This window comes from Henckelia pumila, chromosome 4 (assembly GCF_033568475.1).
Source record: "Henckelia pumila isolate YLH828 chromosome 4, ASM3356847v2, whole genome shotgun sequence".
In the NCBI taxonomy this organism is placed as follows: Eukaryota; Viridiplantae; Streptophyta; class Magnoliopsida; order Lamiales; family Gesneriaceae; genus Henckelia; species Henckelia pumila.
Window position 1 is genome coordinate 205,512,800 of NC_133123.1, and position 23,698 is coordinate 205,536,497.

A 23,698-nucleotide genomic window follows, 5' to 3' on the forward strand; every position below is an offset into this window, starting at 1 on the left:
CCAGCAAACGACACAAATAAACACAAACACGCATAATATCACTCGATACATAACAGAAGCTATCATATAAAATATAAAGCGCAAAAATTTTCCTTCCAAAAAATATGAGTTTTTTTCTCGAAATAAAACGGTATATACCGATAATGTATCAAAATCTCGGTAACGGTAAAATTTCAATATAATTGGGATGCTAGTTATATGAACCGAAATTTTCGGTACGGTATTGGTATAAAAAAATTTTATATCATAATTTTCGGTACGATATATATATATATATATATATATATATATATATATATATATATATGATATACATTTTTAGGTACGGTACGATACAATATGTTACCCCTAGATAACGCCTTGATAGGATGAACTTGAATTACACAATATCATTTGTTCTATTACTGCAGAGGAAAATTTGATCATACAGATAGGGTACTATAGCCTCTGTACTACGAGAATATATGTTTTAATGACATTTAAAAGTGTCATTGTATACTACTTATCTTGATACTTTTGATATAGTGATATTAAGTTAAAATATAATCAATAGTGATGTCATCTAAAATCTTGTGACATTTTCTAGTTTCACTATAACATAAAAATAGTCACACCACTAATGTCATGAATAAGTAATTTTGAATTTACCTGCTTGACAAAATTATTATCCACTAAATGTTTCAAACAATAAGCATGGTGACTCCCAAGAGAAAAAATGAACTCGTCGAATAGAATGCCTTAAGAAAGTAGCACATTTCTCAAATGGTAACAAAACCAATCCTAGTTCATATCATTTTTAGCATATACTATAGCATAAACTATTGTGAAAAGATAATCGTTCGCATCTTTTGACACAACAACTAAGATATATCCTTTATACTTATTCTTTATATGAGTACCATCCAAAAAAATCAATGGCCTACAACCACTAAAAAAACCAACAACACATGCATGAAAACAAATGAACAACCATCTAAATTTTTTAGTCAAGAGATCGATCTCACACTCAACAACACTACCAAGATTAGTCTTTTTAACAACATGACAGTACCATATTAATATATCATAACATACTTCATCTGTGCCATATATCATGCGTCGCCAACTCCTTTCCCTTCTACACTTTGCGGTATCTAGCTCTACCCTATAATATTTTTGCAAATCCTTTTGTATAGTACAAGGACGATAAGAGGGTCTTCATCTCAATTTTTCTTTCACAACATTCGCTATCCAATATGTGTCTGCCCTAGGATGCACTCTGCTATGTAGATTGTTCTCACCACAACTATGTTGCAGGTTACATTTTTGGATGACAAAAAGATTGTCTGCTTTATGTTTTGAAGTATAAATTCTCCAACCACATGTATTTTCACTACAAACGACAATAACCTTTTCACGGTAATTTTTAAGATACACAAATGAACGTATGATACTGAAAAAATAGTTTTTCAAACATTTCATAAAATCAGCCGCCCACCCTGGAATGTTTGTCCTACACCACGAATGCAATTAATCCAGGCATCTATCGTATTGGAGTAAAGGGCCTGTTTAACTTCGTTAGCACTCCTCGAAAGCGTGTCTTTCTCATCAACCCTTACTAGTTTAATATAAAATCAATAATATAAATAGTAACAATAACTACAAAAACTAATATAAAAGTGTCGAAATTTAAAACAAAGTAGAAATAATCAATTAATAATATATACAAAACAATATACAAAATTTCCTCTTTCATTTTTTGTTATTAAAACGAGTACTAAAACATTACCAAAGCATGAATATAAAAGTCCAATAAAAAGTAAATATATTTTACATCACATCATTCAAGTTGCTGAGATGCTCGTTTGTTTTCTCTGCCCTCAATTCAATCATCGTAAGATTCACACATATATGAAGATGAGTTATATTCAGGACATCATCATCATCATCGTACACGAGCATCTTATGTTGTAGAGCAAAGTATTAAAGAATCATGGATTCGAGAGAAATTTTTGCACATATTTTGCCCAGGCTCACAAAATATCCATCAAGCTAACTACATATTGAAGAATCATGGATTCGAGAGAAATTTTTGCATATTTTTTGCCCAGTCTCACAAAAATATTCATCAAGCTATACACATTAAAGATTGAGATCACAAAAAGCCGCTTCTTGTATTTACAACAACTCAAAAACAAAAATATTGCAAAGCCCACTTTCAGATTCCATTTTCAAACTACAAATAAACAAATTATATTCAATACAATGAAATCGAATAATAATACATTCATTTTTATAACACATTACACACACAAAAATAGTACACAATAACAAATTTAATAACCAAATTTGGAATACAACACTAAAAAAACAAGAATTTCAAATCACAATATATAAGTAATAATACAACACTAAAACTAGAATATTTGGAATTAAATAATTATAATCAAGAACAATAAGGAATATAAACTAATCTATCACAAAATTCCACCAAATGAACAACATTTCCACTAACAAATGGGAAAATTGAGATTGGTAAGAAAATTTGTAAAATGTAAAATGCACACAGTGCACGAAAATTTAACGCAACCACTAAATCATAACAAATCTTAAACAATAGCTCAATTGAACATTTTTAAACACAACCTCATTACAGCAAGCTGTGACAGTCTTTTCTCGGCCAAAAAGTAAGAAATTTCAAATCGAAAATCTAACCTTCGATTATTTGAAACAATGAGAGCATAAAGATTGACAACATTTTTCAGCTCAAGTCGACACAGACATACAAAGAGATTGAGGGAGAGGGTTGGGGAGAATCAACAAGAACGAAGGAAAGTACAAGATGATCGTTCTCACATTTATGCTTAAAAAAAATCAGAGGGTAGTGTTGAGTTTTACATGGAATTGAGGACATTTTAGTAAACTGAACTGAAATAGGGAGTTGGAAGAAATGACAGAGATTTTTCAAAGAGCGAGAACTCATAAATTCTAACATGGGGACTGATAGTCAACTTGTGTTTGCGGTTAAGAATTTATTTATCATTTCACATATAAAAAAATATATTAACAATTTAATTTTGTTTTTGAGAACATATTTAATTGAAGGAAAAAGTGTTTTTTTTTCTTTGTCATATATGTTTGCTTGTTTGCGATTTGATATTCTATATTGTAACATTTCAGTATACGTCTTTTGATTTTGACAATTTTGATCTTTTTTTTATGGATTGCTGATATAACACTACATATATTAACGCCGGTGAGAACTACAAATATTGTGATATCAGTCCAACATAAAAAAATATTAAAATTATAAAAAAAACATAATAAATCAAAATTAAAATTTGACAATATATATAAATAAATAATTAAAACCGCAAAAAAAAAGATAATCATAATAATCCAAAACCTCAAATTTCCCGTAATTGAATTCTACAAATAAAAAAACATAATTAATTCCAAAACTTTGCCATTAGTTTTTCTTAGCTGTCATGTTTTTGGGCTTCCCACACACACTGTGACACTGTGATCCATCCGGCCATGCTCACGGACTCCGAGCTGCTGTGTCGGCTGCGAGAAATCGTCCGATGTTCCGACCAACGAACAACCACCGGTGCCGCCGTTCGGCGCCGTCTTGAGGAGGAGTTTGCTGTCGATTTGTACCATCGCAGAGCCTTCATCAATCAACAAATCGACATTTTCCTCCAAAGTGTTGTTCCGCAATGCGAGACAGGAGAAGTGGATGAGAGTGTGAGTGACGGCGTCGTAGAGAATCAGAGTGCATGTGATCGAGGTCAAGCAAAAGAAAAGAAAAGAAACGATTATGAGATTTGCCGGAGAAAGAGGAGGTACCCTAAATTTCCTCTATTATTGGGCGCTACAAACGGCTCATTTGGGAAAGAAATTGTCCCAACGAAGAAAATATAGTTAATAATAAATAATTAGAACGAAAATTTTGCCTGTTTTTTGATACCCCTGCTGTACTGTGCTAGTGTTACGGTAAAGTTTGTCTCAAAAACTTCATGTAAGTTGTCATTTATCGTATCATTTGATATTCATCTGGTAGGTTTACGGTTATGGATGCAAAGGAAAAGAATAGAGCGGGCATCTTTAAACTTAGTGTCCTTTCTCCACAACTACAGAAACTTGTTGGGGTGCCTGAGCTATCTTGGACAGAGGTAAGCCGAGGCCCGAGGGTGATTATTGCCATTTACTTGTCCGCTGATAAAGTTGTTCCTCTATCATGGGAATTGGGTGAAAACAAATAAGCGTTTGTGACATGATCTTTTGTTTTTTTTCTGCCGTCAGGTTGTGAAGAAAGTTTGGGAATATATCCGAGAGAAGAATTTGCAAGATCCAAAATACAGGAGACGGATCTTGTGTGATGAATCTCTACGCCGAATTTTCGGTTCTGATAGTGTTGAAACATTTCAGATGAGTAAAGAATTGTTGAAGCACGTTTGGCCACCAGATGAAAACAGAGGTACAATTCTATGCGAGTTTTAAATTCCTCTTGTTCGTCTGCATGCATCTAATAGTTTTTCATGTTAATTGCTAATCATGTTGACCCTGGATTTCTTATCTTTTGATGCGACGATCATAAAAATGTTTATGGCCCGGGTGCTGCGTGGGTGAGAGCCCGGGTTGTTTTCTATGCGAGTTTTAAATTCCTCTTGCTTTTGGGTGTTTTCTGCGCACACGAAACAAGAGAACTCGTAAGTGGGGTGCTGGAGGGTTCTCCGGCGTCGCCACTATAATGCTTAAGTCAGCTTAAAATATATAGAGTGGGCTTAGGAAAAGAAGTGCCAGGCCCGAAGACCTGGTATTTATAGATGACATTCAAGGAAGCTTGAATGATTACATGGTATGGGTTGTCTGACAGCATTAAATGCGAGGTGACAACATTTAATGCGAAATGATGGCTCCCGTATTTTCTGGGGAGGCCCATGCCGTTACAACGTGGTCTCTGAGCCACTTTTCTGTGGAGAAAGTCAAACCACGTTCAGACGACGTGTCTCTTTCTTGACCGCTAAAACCATATGAGCCCGGTCTCTCTGATAACCTGGCTTTCATCTACTAACTCTGGCAATGCTGCCATCCGGGTTCCATACCTCGAAACACAGATCTCAACTTCCCTGTGAATAAGTCCTCTCGCCGCTCTCCCCTACCTGGGAGTAGCTTTCCACCCGGGCTTTCGCTAATCACTCGGGTTTGGTGATATCATGGGAAGCCTTGCCTTACCGGGGTATCATCTTTATTTAAGGTTGTGGGGTTAAATGATAAGAGGAGATAAAACTAGGTTTCCTTTGAAGAGATCCTGAATCTGAAGTTTTCCAAGTCGGATGAACCATAATGTATAATGGAATAACTGATGATGATGTCAATATTGGTTCGTATGATGGTTCATTTGTAGTATGGTGTAATGCCGCTGAATGAACCATTGGACCCTTAGTTAAGAAATTCGTGATATCCTTGTGGTTTAAGCTAATTAGAATAAGGAGAATGAATAATTTGAAAAGCTGCACTTTTCCCCAATAGCATTCTCGCAATGGTAGTGATGTAAAGGAGAATTTGCATTAAATTATGAAGAAAAAATGTTGAACGAAGGTCAGATATGGCTTCGAGAAAAAAAATTAAATAACTAGAGGCTTTCCTATTTATACACCTTTCCTCCTGCGGAAAAGCTCTTAGGTGCATAAGGATATCCTAAATTCCATGGATATTTTCTATTGGTGCCAATGATGGCCTAATTAAGAAACAACACGTCAATCGTCATTCTGCTGTCCCTTCCTTTCCCGGCCTAGTTGATAGCCATGCCATGCAACCTACTTTTAAATGCGCTGTATTGAAATTTGAAACCACAAGTGTCTTCTCAATCATATCCTGGCCCAGATGCGGATGTAAGCGTTATAAAACGTTTATGGCTGATAGCCCGAGCATGCGAGGTAGAGGGTAATACGAGTAGAAGTTGTCGAGGGGCCACAACTCAGGCACTCATCTAGTAAATGGGACGAGCTCCTTAACTTCCAGGAATATTTCGTGTTGGTGTCAATGATGACCTAAGAAAGAAATGCCGCATCATTTTGTAGTTCCTTTCTTTCCCTTAGTTGATAAAGACGCAACCTGCTTTTCATTACCCTCTACTGCACATGCAGGTAATATTTTGGCCGATACCACGGATGTGAAACATTTATGGCTGTCAACACGAGCAAGCAAGATTCAGAGGGTCAGACGAGTATCAGGTGTCGAGGGGCCACAACCCAATCACTTGTCAAGCAAGTTGTGACGAGCTGGTCGACTTTTATGAGTTCTCATGTTATCGTAGTGCAGCACGTGGGGTCTGCCCGGTATCATGAGAGGCTTATATGGCATCTAATAACCTTCTTGAATATCGAGTAGGATGAAGTTTCTTTTATGTTCCATCTTTTTAGTCTCCTAATCATCCCCCGAGTCCTTTCTTTTGAGCCAAAGCCTTCCGCTTTTCAGTGATTGAACTTTGCTGTCAAAGTTAAGTAGAAATCTCTTTTTGGATTCTGGGATTAACTGGGCACGGGCATATTAATAGGTCAATAGTTTGTAATCTTTATACAAAGGATTGCCAACAAAGCAACCTCCAAAGATTGTGTGCTACTGCTTCATGCTTCAATAACTCCTGGCTTTTCAGGTCTCAGTCTTGAAATTTAGTTGTTTACTCCATACGCAGCCACTCGAATAGAATCTCGAAAGAAAAAGAAAGGAAGACAAATTTTGAAGGTCTAGACATGTTAAAATGCTTCGACTATTTAATGCTTAGCTGAACTGAAGATGAAACGAAACGAAACCAAACCAAAAATTAGGATCAGCTCATTGCGACACCTCCTCTACCAAATGCTCTGGTGAAGTTCTTCTGTACAGTTGAACATTAATTATCAAGAAATGATGCTTTCAAGAGGATTGATGATGCATAAAAGAGAAGGAATTTTAGTTTTGTTGCTCGTCTAGATCAAGGTGTTTTCATGTACCGGGCTGTTGCCTGCTTGTAAAATCTCAATAGATTACTAACAAATGACAATCAGCAACACATCCCACTCAACATTCGACTCTTCTTCCTTCTGTATGTTGGCTCTGTTTTCGTTTTCGTTCTTTTACAGGATCTGTTGTGTGATGAGAAATTGAAAGGCGTGTTGAAGTTGAGTTGATTTTGATTTTTATTGGACAGTACACTTCGAATACGAGCGATTGAGAATAGGATAATCTTCTCTTTGGGAGGTGAGGATCCTTGTCATGATTGTGTTTGTTCTATGGTTATGTTTAGCTTACCAGGGAAACTCTAGTGAGAATGGTCAAGTTTGGGACCCTTTTCAAGAGGACGACTTGATGAACACTGGGATAAAATATAGATTTTTGCAGAAACAGAAATTCGTAACTTAAGGTTAAACATTTTTTTTGGGTGTATGGTCTTTACATTAATTGCCATGCATATTATATCTATATAATATTAATTAATGAGAGATACATGATGAGTAATTTCGGTTTTTTATTATGTTTTTCAAAATTTTAAGAAATCGTTTATAAGAACTAACTTGGAATCTTTTTTTCTTCTTACATTTTTGTAGATAAGTATTTTTAAAAAAATTAATGGTATAGTTTATTAAATTCTGATATATGTATTAACTAATTTAAATATATGAAAATCAATTTTTTATCAAAAAATTAAAAAAGGATTATTAATGAGTTATTGAGTTGGTAGCATGTGTCCTTTAATTGATAGTTGTGTACTGTCACGTCATTTTTTAATTATTTAATTAGTTTAATATATATATATATTTTTTATTATTTTGTCGTATTTTGAGATAATTTGATGCTAATGTCTTCTATGTCATTATTTTTTCAGGTTCCCGAATTTTTGGGTCAGGTTCCCGAATGTTTTCCAAAATAATGACAGAAGAAATTACCCGAATTTTTTCAAAATAATGACAGAAGACATCTATATCTTCGAATGTTTTCCAAAATAATGTCTTCTATGTCATTATTTTTTCAGGTTCCTGAATTCGGGTAATGACTTGAAAAAATTCCAAAATTTGGGAACCTGAAAAACTCGGGTAATGACTTGAGAAACACCGTACCTGAAATTACCCGAGATGTTTCAGGTTCCCGAATTTTTGGTTCAGGTTCGGGTTGTCATTTCCCGGCAAACCTGAACCTGACAATATTTGATACGACGCCGATCCCTGATTGTTGCTATGGACAATAAGTGATTTTCTAGCATGTGCATGTTATTTGGGTGGAGCACAGCTGGTAATAGGCATGTCAGACTCTGAGGCTCACACTTCGACATAGTGGGAGGACCTCGTGGTTTGACAGTCACAGAAAGTTTCTGTGGGAAGATCACACACTGCGTCACAATATGCATGTGTTTATTTGAGGAAAAAAATGCTACACTTCATGCCTACTATTAGAACATGAAATGAAATACTCTCTGATAGTGAATGTTTTGGTTTTAGGTGGTCATACGAAGTTAATTCTGAATCGAAAAACAAGGAATTGAATAAAAAACGTATTTGATAACGTTTTCATTTCAACACAATTGTGAATATTTTCAGACGGACTTCAAAAAAAAATCTAAGGTGGATCTTATTGGTACGTGTATCAAGCCAGAGTTACATTTGCAGACAACTTTTGTAGCCTTGTTCAAATACGTGTAAGATTGTATTGATGTATCAATTGAAACACTTATTTGCCTTAAATGCTTATATGGTTTAAAACCAAGTAAATTTTTTTTTTCTTTTTTTCTTTTTTCCCTTTTGGTACCAGGCAATGAATAACATTCAGACATGATGTCTCATGTGATTAAACAAGTCACATTCGGACTACTGCATAAAGTGGACACTTATTGAGGTTATCGTGACAACGAGTTCAAGTTCCACATTGTTAACGAAAACATGTAAAAAGCTTCCCTGAACTGAGGGGATCATGTATGCGATCATTCAAGTGATGGCATCGATAACAATTATTAGGATGTTTTTAAGAGAGAATCAAGGTTGAATTCTTGGGTCTTGTACTTAACAAATTATGCTTTTCAGATGTTCTTGACTTCTTGTTGATTTATGTTGGTTCATTTGATTTGTGGTAGTTTTTCTTTTAAATTATATTGGTTTCCCTTGAATTTGTATTGATTCTAGAGGAAAACTTATTTTTGTTTGATTTCAACAGCATATTATTGGTTTGCTGTTGGTAATAGTTCGATTTTTTGTTTCTCGAATTGTCGTTGGTTATTGTGCGATTTTGGCAAGTTTATGCATGATTTGCTTGTGGTTTGTCGTCGTAGTTTATTGGCGATTTGCCGCCGTATTTTTAGTTTTATATATTATTTTGTTAAATTTGTCGCCTTTTTCGTTCGATTTGTTCTGGTATGTTTGATCGTCACTAGTATCTATTCAATTTAGGCCAGTTTCATCAAATCCTGTTGGTTTCTATACGAGCTGTGCTGGTTTATCTTTGAATAATGCTAGATTTTTTTTCGCTAGTTGTTTGATTTATCTCTTTTGCGTATTGTGAATTTCTGGTTTATGTTCTTGGTCGAAGATTTCAATGACCATTTTTTTTTCTTGCGTATCGTGTTCCTTTGTTGTGTTTTTATGTTACTAAGTTTGATGCTACACATTTGTACGAAATTTAGAAGTTTATGTTTGTATTTGAATTGATTATGATGATTTTTTTTTTCCTTTTTATGCAGAAATGGTTAGAAAAGAAAATAATGTTGTGGAAAATGAGGCCAATAGACAGAGCAAAAAAGATGCAATGTCACGATGTTCTGCTACCTATTTTAGAAAAGTAATGAACAAGCTTGAACCAAACCTCAATGACAAGCAACGAGCAAGAATAATGAGTACTCCTTTTGGTAAATGGTTGAAAATGCCTAAACTCTCCATCTACAGTACCAGAGTTGATGCAATATTAAAGAGTTTCAATAGTGACTCCTCGTCTTTCATATTTGGGAAGAACATTGTGGTCCCTTTTACATCATTTGAGTTCTCCATCGTCCTTGGTCTGCCCTATGGGGGCCAACCAATATACCAAGACCTCCGAACAAAGTTAATTTTTTTATCACGTTATTTTGCAGGGAAGCGTAGCAATGCGACGAGGAAGATAATTTCTAAAAATCTCTTGTTATTAGCGGAATCAGATGATGAATCCCGTTTGGACGATTTTGTTAGAATGTTTATTTTGTTTGCCATGAATTGTATAGTATTTCCTTTAAGTACCTATATGACACCTAGGTTTGTTTTTTCTTATATTGATGATTTGTCGAACTTTTTTGGATATTCATGGGGAGAAACTGCGCATAGGTTTCTATGCGATAAAATTGCTGCACATCTTGGGGATTCAGAAGGAATGATTGGCAGGAAAACATACTTAGATGGTTGTGTTGTTGGGATGATGGTGAGTTTTTTTTTTTTTTTTTATTAACTAAAATTTAATTATGTTTTGATCATTACATCTGTATCTTTGTTTATCTAGGCTTGGGTGTACGAAAAAGTTCCTTCCTTAGGAGTAGTATCCGGCTCTCCACGTATGTTTCCCCGGTTGTTTAAGTGGGGAGAAAGCAAGATGCCACTAAAATTCAAAGATGCAGAGGCTTTACTAAAAAAAATAACTCGCACTAAGGTATTTTCGTTTTTTGATTATTTTTTAGTATTGTGGAACCGACAATTTTTTTATATTATTATTTATGGATAGGTGTTTAACATAATTCCATTTGGTGAGGAACTGAGGTTAATTAGTAAGAGACAGAGAAATACAAAGGTAATCAAATAAATTCACCAAATGTATTTTTAGGTTGCAATTGAGAATTGATGCTAATTTTTTATTTTTTTTTTAAATGAAGGAGGATACAAGATGCAAAATTAGGAGTTCGGAGAAACTTGTGGAAGACCAACTCAATGAAATTAAAATACTTAGACAAACGCGTTGTCAAATTGATGGAGCGAGGACAAATGATGTTGGTGTTTGGGTAAAGGGCGAGCTGGATGACGAAAAAAATAATGGCATGAATGTTCTTTTTGCAGATGAAATAGAAAATTTTGTCAAAGATTTAGGTGGAGACAACAAATTATATGATGTTGATGTTGTCGCGGATTTTATTGAAGGTGATGGTGTTAATTGCAATAAGTTGGATGTGGAAGGTAATAAGGTTCGCACAATGGATTCTTCGAGAGATGCAGATGAAAGTGATGATGTTGGTGGTGTCGTTGGTTCGCAAGTGGAAACGGTCAGTAATGTTATATCTTCAGTTGTGAATAATGTGATGACAAGGTTTGATCGTGTGAAAAAGAGAAAATCAAATATATTCGTCACTTCTCCAAGTTCCACCTCAAGACGTAAAACAAAGTCAATCGTGGAAGGTTAAAATTTATTTTATGCGGATGTCACAAGGGTGGAAACAATTTCGGTTTGATGGATTGATTTTTTTTTTTTTTGTTGTGACGTGGGAACCCGCAGCCGCTACTCTTAGGTGCGCTCTGGGTAAACCCCCGAACTAACGCAATAGCCTACAAACTACGTTAGTCAGGTAAACCACACTGGGCAAATCCTGTGTGACAGGCTAGTCCAAGAAAGTGTTGATAGGGAGAATCGAACTCCTAACCTTTGGTCAAGAGTTCACCTGCTCTATCAACTTGAACACCCTTTGGGGACTGATGGATTGATATCTTGCTTGAATGAATAGATGCGTTGGTGTTTGAATAATATTAACTTGTAGTCTTTTTGGATTTAGCTTGATGAATGTATGTTTGTTTGCTCTAATAGTGCAGTTTTCTTGTCTTTTATTAGTTGGAGCAATAGTTTATTTAAAACTAATGTTTGAATAGTAGTGTCCTAGAAATATCATCAATATTGGGAAAAAAAATAGAAATTCTGGTATAATATATGCAAATTAAGAATTATTTCCTTTAAATTTGGGTACATAACTTGAGAATCTGGTATAAACTTTTCTGTAAGAAAATAAGCTCTTATAAAGATTTGTAACTAAAAGTAAATGACACTATAAAGATCTTTATTAGCACAAAATGTTACAATTCTAGCACAATATATTGAAAATTCGGTAGTATTTGTATTTGGTTCAGATCACACACAAAACATGGAGATTTAGGTAGTGTTTGAGAGAGCTTCTTAGAAGTATTTCTCAGCTTTTTATTAACAAAATTTTACAAAATTTTAAATTTTTATTAACGAACAAGCTGATAAGTGTTTTTAAGAAGCTCTCTCAAACACTACCTTTAAGTATGAATTTTGAGGGCATGGTCATGTTGTGTATCCAAATCCTTCGATACACTTGATGAGCAAGACTGCAAGAGATAAGAAACAAACTCTTATAAATAGTTTTATTTTAACTACAAAATAAATGAGCAAAACGTCATTATTAGCACGAAATGTAACAATTCAAGCATAATATATTGTATATGAATATTATTTTGTTCAGAACTAGATTTGAATATAAAGTTCGAGGGTATCCTCATGTTGTGCATCCAAATTCATTGATACACTTGATGAGTAAGATTAAGAAAAGCAATTGTGATTGAAAATGATATAAATTGAATTTTTTTAAATTGAAAATATCGTTTTTCTATTACAATTATGGATTTTTGTTATCTTCATGGTCCTCAAATAAATCTACGTGAGAGGATTACGTCATTAAACTAAGAAGCATGTGGCAAAATATACATTCGAACATTTTTATAAAATTTGAGAAAATAAAGCATAAACTAAGGATTTATTTAACTAAATAACCCTTGTTTGACCATGATTTGGAAATATAACCTTCTCAATTTTTTTCTTTGTTTTGTTCATGCATTTTCTTTGTATTTGAAGGTCATTTTGCAAATTTTTTTTGAAGGAAGATCATAAATCAAAAAATTTCGTTGACCAAGGTCATTTTTCAAACTCTCTCCATAAACTAATTATAGATAAGCTAAAAAATTATTTAAATATTAATATATTTGGCCCTCGGATTTCCGATATATGGTGATAAAATTAAATGCATTTTATTGTCTTCGTGTTCTTTGATTTTGTGTAATCCACTAATTGAATGAACTGACAAGAGGACCATTGGCACAAAGTACAAAATTTTGGGCATGTTATATGACAATTGCAATACTAATTTGTTTCAATTGGACACAAAACATGATAATTTGAATCTTACCATTTAATAAAGCCTCAACCCCTTAAGGCATGCTTGGTATGAGGAAATGAGGTGAGAATGGAATGAGCATTCCCATCTCATTCCATATACCCGTGCTTGATTTGGTATTGGAATGGGAATGCTCATTCCCAATAATTGGAATGGTTATTCCCATGAACATGGGAATAGTCATTCCATTCAATTTTTGATGGAATGATCATTCTCACTTCCCATTCTCATATTTATTTGCAAATCTTTTCCTTATTTAGATTACTTAAACTAATATTTACTTATATAATTATAACAATATATTATAATATATATAAAAATAATTATGTTATTATTTTATTATTATATTAATAATAATATTTTTAATATTAATTATTAGTATTATGATTAATTATTATTATTATTATTATTATTTATAAAAGTATTAATAAAAAGTATTATTATTTATTTATTATAAAAATATTATTATTATTTAATATTATTTTGAAAATAATAACTAATATTATTTATTTATTTTAAAAATTAAAAAATATTATAATTGTATCTTATTATTATAATAAATTTATTATTATTATTATTATAAAATAAAAATTTAAATTAGTTAAACTATCTAATGATAATTTTATAATAATTGATACATCTTCAATAATAATAATAAAATGCTTATGAATAACTATTATTTTAATACATATAGTTAAAATATGATTTTTTTATTAAAAATAATTTCATTCCATTCCATATTCATTTCAATAGTACCAATCGTTGGAATGGAATAAAACAATCATTTCATTCCTAATCTCATTCAATTTCAAAGTTAATTACATTTCTATCTTATTCCTTTCCAACGTACCAATCATGCTCTTATAGTAACTGATTTGACAATTTATGTGTGTAGACTAAAATACCTTTAAATTTTATTTATTGATAAAAATAATTGAATGACAATATGGTAATTTACATGACCCATTTTAAATACAACTTCTCATCCCAAGCTCATGTTCTCTCCACTTTTTCTACTACCCTTTATTTTCTATACATTATTGTAGAAAAATATAGCAAACATGACAAGGAGAAAGTATTCTCTTTATTTCTGTTGTATGTTAAAGCCATGGATTGGTACACTTTATATAGATAAAATCAAATCCACTAAATATGGAAATATCCTATTATTCCAATAATATAGGATCCTAGTTCAGAATAAACCCTATCAAATCCTAACTACTCGACACTTCCCCTCAAGTTGGTGTGTAAATATCAATCATTCCCAACTTGCTCACTTGTTCTTCAAAGGTTTGTTTGGATAGGCCCTTAGTTAGGATATCTGCAACTTGTAATACGCTTGGAACAAATGGAATACAGATTACTCCATTTTCAAGTTTCTCTTTTATGAAATGCTTGTCAATTTCGATATGCTTAGTCCTCTCATGAAGAACTGGATTGTGAACAATGCTAATGGCTGCTTTGTTGTCACAGTACAACTTGATGGGAAAGTTCAGAGTTATTTTCAGATCCTCCATGACGCGTTTAAGCCACAATACTTCACACACTCCTTGTGCCATGGACCTGAATTCTGCCTCCGCACTACTTCTTGCAACTACTCCTTGTTTTTTGCTTTTCCAAGTTACCAAGTTGCCCCACACAAATGTACAATAACCAGAGGTTGATCTTCGATCAGTGACTGATCCTGCCCAATCAGTATCTGTATACATTTCAATTTCTCGTTTCTCATTTTTTTCAAAGAGCAGCCCCTTCCCTGGAGTTCCTTTTAGATATCTTAAAATTCTATATACAGCTTCAAGGTGTTCTTCACACGGTGAGTGCATAAATTGGCTCACCACACTTACTAGAAAGCAATGTCAGGACGTGTGTGAGACAGGTAAATCAATCTTCCAACCAATCTTTGATATCTTCCTTTATCCACGGTAGCACCATTGTTGATATCTCCTAGCTTTGCATTGGATTCTATATGAGTATCTGATGGTTTGCATCCACTCATCCCCGTGTCTTGCAAGAGATCCAAAATATATTTTCTCTGGGACACCGTGATTCCTCTTTTGGATTTTGCTACCTCTATTCCAAGGAAATACTTCAACTGCCCCAAGTCCTTCATTTCAAACTCTCTGGACAAGCTTTTCTTCAACCTGTGTGTCTCTTCTATATCATCACCTGTCAATATTATATCATCAACATATACAATTAATACTGAAATCTTTCCACTATTGGACCTTTTTGTGTAGAGAGTATGATCAGATTGTCCTTGATAGTAGTCTTGGCTTCTCACAAACTTTGTAAACCTTTCAAACCATGCCCTGGGAGACTGTTTTAGTCCATAGAGTGACTTCTTTAGCATGCACACATTTGGTCTAAACTGATCAGTAAATCCAGGTGGTGGTTCCATGTACATTTCCTCCTCTAGATCACCATTTAGAAAGGCGTTCTTCACATCTAATTGATATAATGGCCAATCTAGATTAGTAGCGACAGAGAGAATAACTCGAATTGTATTGAGTTTGGCCGCCGGAGAGAAAGTCTGTGTGTAGTCAACTCCATATGTTTGGGTGAAGCCTTTGGCAACCAACCGTGCTTTATACCGTTCCAAAGATCCATAAGATTTGTATTTTGGGGAAAAAACTCACTTGCACCCTACAACAGATTTCCCACTCGGTAGATCAGCTTTCTCCCAAGTCGAGTTCTTTTCTAGATCTCTCATCTCCTCATAAATCGCCTCTCTCCATTCCGGTATCTCTAGAGCTTCCTCATGTACACTGTTAGGAATACTAATGGCATCTAACTGAGAGACAAAAGAACAATAGGAGAAGGACAATTTTTTATAAGATACAAAGTTTGAGATTGGGTGTTTTGTGCATGACCGAGTACCTTTTCTCAAGGCAATGGGAAGATCAATGTTGGTTTTAGGAGTTGTTGAGACATCATTCTGAGTTTCATGATCAGACCCACGTACTAACTCTTGGCATTGTTTAGCGACACGGTCTTCCCCTTTCTTGGCACCCTTCTTCCTTGTGTAAACCAACCATTTGAACTGTTTCTCACTTGTTTCCACTATTGTGTAGGATTGATTAAAATTTTACATTTCATGGTTTCCTAGTTCTATATTAAAATCAGACTTAGCTAAGTGGTCATCTTCACTAACCCTGGACTCCCCCTGAAGATGAGGGGTGCAAAAGGATTTGCCTTCAAAGAATGTTACATCCATGGAGATAAAAAAATTTTTGTAACAGGGTCAAAGCATTTGTACCCCCGTTGGTTTGCTGGATAGCCGACAAAGATACACTTCCGTGCCCTTGGGTCCAGCTTCGAAATACTACGATCAAAGTTATGAAAAAATTCTAGACTACCAAATATTTTCAGAGGGATTTTAGTCAAAAGGCGAGTATTGGGGAAGCTTTTTTTAAAAATACTCATGGGCGATTGAAAATTTAAGATTCTGGATGGTAGTCTATTTATTAAATAGGTGGCTGTCAAGAGTGCCTCTCCCCAAAGATACTTAGGCACTTTAGTTTCGAAACTAATTGCTCGAGCAACTTCAAGGAGATGTTTGTTTTTCCGTTCAGCCACACCATTTTGTTGAGGGGTATGGGGACAAGAACTTTGGTGAATGATCCCTTGCTCTTGATATTTTTTTCCTAGTATACTGTTAAAGTATTCCCGCCCATTATCACTTCGAAAGATTTTGATCCTAGTGTGAAATTGAGTCAGAATCATTTGAATTTTTTTTTAAATGTGACCCCTGCATCAGACTTATCTTTCAAGAGGAAAACCCACGTCATACGTGAATGATCTTCAATGAAAGACACAAACCACCTTTTATCAGTAATTGTTTTTACTTTGAATGGGCCCCAAACATCACTGTGAATCATTGTAAAGGGTGTGGATTTTTTTATAAGGGTGAGACGAAAAAGTAGACCGATGATGTTTGGCTAACTCACAAAATTCACAATGCAAAGTAGTAATATTTTTATTGATAAACAGCTTCGGAAACATTTTTTTCAAATACAGGAGGTTCAGATGACCTAAACGACTATGAAATAATAAAATATCATCAACACTCGAGTAGGAAACAGAGTTGAGACACTTGTCAGGATCACGGCTGCCAAGAAAGGACTGGGCAGCAAGGGAGTAAAGGCCACCATCCTGTCTAGCATTGCCAATCATCGTCCCCGAGGCCAAATCCTGAAATTCACAATGAGAAGACAAAAATATTACACGACACTTAAGATCAAAAGTGAGTTTGCTGATGGACAAAAGATTATAGGATAGAGGGGGAACGTGCAACACATTTTTCAGAGTCAAAAAAGGGGAAATAACAACAGTTCCCTTCCCTGCAACCGAGGCAAGGGAGCCATCAACAATTTTAACTCGTTGGTTTCCTGCACAAGGGATATAGGAGGAGAACAATTGCGAGGATCCTGTCATATGATCTGTTGCTCCTGAATCCATAATCCAGACACTGTTAGGGACTGAATTTGCAATGTTTGCACAGGAAAAAATACCTGTTTGGACCAAAGAACACGAAGAATTGGATGTATCACGTCGAGAATCAAACAGTTGGAATAGTTTCTCTAATTGATCCTTTGTGAAAGGGAGGGAATCTGAGGAAGAAGAGGGCACTCCAGAATCTTCACTCCTTACTTGAAGAGCACGACCACCGGTATTCGATCTGTTGCTGCCAAATTTTTTCTTAAGATGGGCTGGTTTCCCATGTATTTTCCAGCATGTTTCGATATTGTGCCATGGTTTTTTGCACTTCTCACAAAATGGCCTACCTGCAGCACCCATCTCTCGACTTTCAAGGGCCGAACCTTCAGAATCCATGGTGGATTCAGTATGTTTTAGCATCACATGGCGGCGAGTTTCCTCACGGCGGACCTCGGAGAACACTTCCCAAAGGCTGGGCGGAGGTTTTCTCCCAAGTACACGGCCTCAAACCTCATCCAGATCCTTATTTAATCCAACAAGGAAGACAAACATCCTTTGTCGGTCACATTTTGCCTTGTACCGCGTACAGTCCTTGCTACTTTCCCACTCATCTACATCGAGGAGGTCCAATTCCTGCAATAGAACTATTAACTCATTGTAATAATTTGTGACATCTTTGTTTCCTTGTTGCATCTGCCACAAACGAGTATTTAGCTCGTACATTTGGGAGTAGTTTTCAGAATCTGAGTAAGTTTCTCAGACCGCTTCCCAAACCTCACGGGCTGTGGGTAAAAACATGAATGGTTTGCCGATTGCAGGCTCCATAGAGTTGATTAACCATGCCGTGACCAACGAATTCTCGGAACGCCACTGCTTATATTTTGGGGGTCAGTCGCAGCCGGGGCTTTTACTTCACCATTTACAAACCCTAGTTTACCTTTCCCATCAATAACAAGACGGACTGATTGTGCCCACTCCAAGTAATTCTTCCCATTCAATTTGTGAATCGTTATTTGAGGGGAAGAATCTGATGGAGCGACAGGTGACTGGGTTACACCAGTGTCACTGCTGGAACCCGTGCCGACCATGGCTGCTTTAAAATTCATGGTTGATCCATAGCATCTCTGATACCATGTAGAAAAATATAGCAGACATGACAAGGAGAAAGTATTCTCTTTATTTCTGTTATATGTTAAAGCCATGGATTGGTACACTTTATATAGATAAAATCAAATCCACTAAATATGGAAATATCCTATCATTCCAATAATATAGGATCCTAGTTCAGAATAAACCCTATCAAATCCTAACTACTCGACAATTATATTTCATACACAACGTGTGTGCGTGTGTAGCTAGTATAAGTAAGGTTTGAGGGGCACTATCTTTGTGCTTTTGATCCAAGATCACGGATAGTTAATGAGTAAATAAGTAACTAGTATCTTCTATTTTTTTAATATACCATGTAAATGCACTAGCATGAGGACCATTAGTGTCACAAAGCACGATATTCGGGCATGTTATGCGACAATTTCAGTATTAATTTGTTAGGAGCACAAAATTTGATAATTTTTTAGTATAAAGTTTGAGAGACACTACTGTTATGAACTTATGCTTTTGATTCAACATCACAAGTAATTAATGACTAATAAGTAAGTAGGAAAGAAAGTTCTTCCATAATTTGAATCAACCAAGTAAATTCCCTAGCAATAGGACCATTGATATAAAGTTATCAAACATGCAATTACAATATTAATTAATGACTTTATTACTTTATTGCACCAAAATCCCTTGTATTGAAATGCACACTTCTTTCATGTGAAATTTTAATAGACATCCTAGTCCTTAACCTATTTAATAGTTGCACGTTTAACCCTTGTCATGACGAGTTATTTAACGCGCTGTTACGATGCCTAAGCAACCTTTTTTTTTTTTTTACAATATTAGGTGTATAGTACAATATTAGGTCTATAGTACGAAAATAACCTTATTTTATTGTAGTATTTTTCATATTTACTTAAATACATCACGTATATTTGTGAAAAACAATTATGTATTCTGATGTGGGTGATGTATTTGAGTATATATGAAAATTATTGTAATAATAGAAGGTCATTTTCATATCATAATTCTAATATTATAAAACATATGGTTATTTTGGCGCAAAAACAACACGTGTTTAACAAACTCATCGTGGCAAGGATTAAACGTACAACTATTACAAAAGGTTTAGGGCTAGTGTTAGGATCGGTTTTGGGGGTGAATTGAATTTACTCTAGGGGTCAACTGATTGGCCAGTTGACTGATGTTTCTTCATCTGTGAATTCAGTTGTGGTTAGTAACTAGACTCTTTTTTTCTCGTGTGTCGATGTTAATTGACCAACAAATAATTATGTGCAGAAATATGTCAACTAACAGATTAGAAGTACTAATAGCAAATGGCAAGACCAAAAGGCAAATTGAAAGTAAGAACACAAGAGATGTTTCTGTATGTTCGAAAACTCAAATGCTCCAACGTCACCTCTTATTCCCATTGAAAGGTTTCCATAGAAGATTTTGAGTTTTACAAGTAATTTGCAACATCCCGATTCAGCCTAGGACTTGCCCCACTGCCTACAACTAAAACTCCTAACAACTTAACTAAATTCATTCTCGAATGAATTCACTTATAACAGAATGTGTGTGTACAACACCTAACTGATCTATTACAGAGTATTAAAACTCAATATAGACTTAGCACAATTTATTTTATACTTGATCAAATATAACTTGAAGTGTGTGCTTGATCAGTTTACTTTAGTAGCTCTTGATAGCTTTAGTTGACTTTGTGAGAGAATAAGCTTGCTTGAATTTCAGAGCCACTAACTCGCTAACATTCTAACCTTTTTCTCAACTGATCTTGGTCTGTTATTTATAGCTCCCAACTGCAACGGTCATAGATGTGCGTCCAAGTAAAATATGTGTTGCTTTGTCTTTTAGCTCACTGACATCGATACTCTCTGTAGTGCTTCTGCACAGTAGCCGTTTGTACGGGAAACTCTATCATAAGTTTGGACACAAATGATTGTCCTTCTCTACTGATGGTCTCTGAGGTAGACTGATTGTACTCTATCAATTTTAGTCGAGCTCACTTCAGTTTTCTTGACTAGTTCAATTTGAGATAGTTTAGTTTGCTTGTGGTCAACTTGCAGTAACTCGTATTCCATTTTACGAGTTTAAATGATTAAACATGATTAAAGAATTTTAATACAATTAATTGGACTAAGAAATCGACACCAGGAAGTCAGAAAATGGTCCAAGAGTCAAAGTTGACTCGGTAGATCGGAAGGTCCGAAGAGTTTGAACCAAGTGATGTAGTTTGGAGCAGAGGGTGTAGATCGAAACAACCAATCGTGAGATTGGAGCTGAAACGATCTAAAACAAATACTGATTTTTTTTATTAAAAAAACTATCTAACACTAAAATAATGAATATAAATATATATATGCCCATACATAATACTTAAAAATAACTTTTTTTAATTTAATATACATATACACAATAAATACAATGAAAGTACACGCATGAAATTAAATACTTAAAAATTAATTACTAAATATTCATTTATAAAAATTCCATAATGAAATTTCTAAATAATAATTCTACACCAAAATCCATGCAAACATTAAAATAAATAATTAAATCTAACATCCATGCATATACTAAAAACCTAAAGTACTAAAACATGTGCGAAAATAAGTGTTCTAAATCTCAACGTTAAAATAATCATAGAGATTGTCACGGGATCTAGCCGCTTGGAAACTCATACGCCCTCGCCGCCAGCCGGAAACACATTCTCCTCATTAATAACTTGCTCACCAGCACCATTTAAATTTAATGAGCCTAGAGGCTCAACACGTTCTATCCTTATGTAACAACATGAAACCACACCCAGACACACATCATATAAAATACATGCATAATAATTATACGTGCATGATCTTAAAATATTATGCATATAAACATGAAATAAAATTATAATGCTTAATCATCATGCTATAACATATATCATCATACTTAATAAATCTCATAAAATGACTTATCGTAATTTCTTAGTTCTCAACAGGTCGTATCCATGTCGGTTGCCTTATACTAAGCGATTGATCAATCTTAAACCAACGTACGCGGCGGTGGGGTTTCCACCTCTGTGCTGCCACTTCTCAGCCCTCTCAGCTGGATCCATAAGCTCATCATACTTATACATCATTAGGAAGGTCACCGGACCCAGGTATCCCGGCCTCCAACCACATCACTTTCCACCTTCACTTCAACTTCCATAAAAATATTTTTCATAACATGCTCTTAAACTTATCATAAAAATTCTTAATGATGCATGAACTTAAAATTCTCATTTATTTCTTTATTTCATGAAAATTTTCCCGTAAATATATACTTAATTTATTTTCTTAAAAATCATACTTATATAACTAATAAAATACATGCATGAATTAAATATATATTTACGGTTCATTTATTTTTCCAAGGACTTGTTCGAGCTGCTGACCACTAGACTTAAACTCAAAAATTTTTAGGCTGGTCCAAAAACCCAAAAGCCCAACCTGACCTGGCTCATTAAGTTTCATGGGCCCCCAGACCCATGAAAAACTAATGGGATAACTTAAAAACATAATTTAAGCTCATTAACTAATTAACTTAAAATTTAAATAATAAAATTAATAACTAACCATTAACTTATAAATTAGACCGATAAAATTTCTAAACCCGACACAACTTGACCCAATAATTCTCATGGATCACACGGCCCATGACAAATTAGTGGGCTCACTTCAATAATTATTAAATCCCATAAAATTAATTCAATTAATTAATTAGTCAAGCTCAACCCATTAATTAACTACTTAAACTCTTATTCAATTTAAAATAAAACTACCCGAGCCCAACTAATATAACCCAGAATCTGACCAAAATAACTTGACCCATTATATTTTAGACTAGACCCGGACCCAAAAAGCCAAGCCCGTCCCGCCAAAACACAAGACACAACCCTAGTTTACCTCTCCCTAAACCCAACTCTAGGCAGCCCTAATCGGCTTCAAAAAATCTAATCGTGCTGCTTGGTCAGGCCACCTTTGACTGTGAAACCACCGCCCATACTTAGCCAACATCCAGGTGGTTCTAACCCAACAAATTTGACCTCAAACGGAGATCTGTAGAAGAAGAACAAACCAAAACAATCACACTCTAGTTTCTGCTCGCTTGCAGAATGCAACCACCGCATTCCGGCCGTTCGGCCGCCCAGCTCCGGTCATTACCGGTCAGGGCACTACATGGAAAAGCTTTCCTAAGGTCTTGGGGTTCTAACCCAACTATAATCACCCTAAAACACGCCCTGTGGACCGCGAACAATCCAATCTCCCAACCTCGCTCAACCTACGCAATCTTCTGCGCATCAGGAGATATGCCTCGATTCTAGCCCTTTCCAGCCTGAACCACCCATCCAAAACAGACCCTAAGGACCCTATCTTGACCCTTGAACCATTGGTTAGCCCCTCGAACAGCCCTTGGATCAGAAACTTGCAAAAACAAGCCACCGTGTCATAAAAACGTGAATAACTATGCTTGTTCATGAAGGATTTCATTCTAAAATTAAATGCACATGCAACATCAAATCTTTTATGCATAAATCAGTGTACTATGATTTAAATGGTGAGCAAGAAGGGATTCGAGCGTGCCTTGATAATTATTAGCAAGAAATAATGCTTATGTCGTGCGCAAGGCCTTCCGGGACGAACGGATCTCCAAACTAAAATAAAAAACCTTGAAAGCTCGACTATGGTGGATGAGTTCTCTGCTAGAGAACGTGAGAGATGGGGAAGAAGGATGAGGGAGGCAACTAGAAGGTTTTTAAGTAGGTTAAGGGGTAGGGTTTAGGTTAATTCTTTAATAAAAACAAGTTTAAGATAATAGCTAATTATTAAAATAATTAAATAACTTAAAACTCTTAAACACAATCATAAATATGATATTTAACCTTAAATCCCAAAATATAAAATAAAATGATTTTTAAAGGTTAATAAAAGTCATTAAAATGACTTATTTAACCTTAAATCCCATAAT

The 23,698-nt window shown here is 34.9% G+C and overlaps 2 protein-coding genes across 2 annotated transcripts; one reads left to right on the forward strand and one right to left on the reverse strand.

The window, feature by feature from the left end:
- The first annotated feature begins 3,463 nt into the window (after positions 1-3,463).
- On the forward strand, positions 3,464-11,777 carry LOC140865053 (uncharacterized). The gene is made up of 7 exons (XM_073269550.1): positions 3,464-3,824; positions 4,043-4,154; positions 4,285-4,459; positions 9,692-10,398; positions 10,477-10,623; positions 10,696-10,761; positions 10,844-11,777. The coding sequence occupies exons 1-7, from the start codon at positions 3,517-3,519 to the stop codon at positions 11,363-11,365; spliced, it is 2,037 nt and encodes a 678-aa protein (XP_073125651.1). The 5' UTR covers positions 3,464-3,516; the 3' UTR covers positions 11,366-11,777.
- A 3,210-nt stretch (positions 11,778-14,987) lies between these two features.
- On the reverse strand, positions 14,988-17,977 carry LOC140862658 (uncharacterized). The gene is made up of 4 exons (XM_073265689.1): positions 17,238-17,977; positions 16,634-16,796; positions 15,792-15,935; positions 14,988-15,674 (listed from the first exon to the last, which is right to left on the reverse strand). Exons 1-4 carry the CDS (start codon positions 17,975-17,977, stop codon positions 14,988-14,990), a joined length of 1,734 nt encoding a protein of 577 aa, XP_073121790.1.
- Positions 17,978-23,698: the final 5,721 nt, after the last annotated feature.

What these genes read in the sequence shown, in the direction of transcription:
- LOC140865053 (XM_073269550.1), top strand. Translation starts at nt 3,517, where the DNA reads ATGCTCACGGACTCCGAGCTGCTGTGTCGGCTGCGAGAAATCGTCCGA. An exon ending in GTTGTGTTGTTGGGATGATG is followed by an intron (nt 10,399 to 10,476) that starts GTGAGTTTTTTT and finishes TTGTTTATCTAG; the next exon opens with GCTTGGGTGTACGAAAAAGT. An exon ending in AGAGACAGAGAAATACAAAG is followed by an intron (nt 10,762 to 10,843) that starts GTAATCAAATAA and finishes TTTTAAATGAAG; the next exon opens with GAGGATACAAGATGCAAAAT.
- LOC140862658 (XM_073265689.1), bottom strand. Translation starts at nt 17,977, where the DNA reads ATGGATTCTGAAGGTTCGGCCCTTGAAAGTCGAGAGATGGGTGCTGCA. An exon ending in CTAAGTATCTTTGGGGAGAG is followed by an intron (nt 15,936 to 16,633) that starts GCACTCTTGACA and finishes TTTGTCTCTCAG; the next exon opens with TTAGATGCCATTAGTATTCC. An exon ending in TACCGAGTGGGAAATCTGTT is followed by an intron (nt 15,675 to 15,791) that starts GTAGGGTGCAAG and finishes GACTACACACAG; the next exon opens with ACTTTCTCTCCGGCGGCCAA.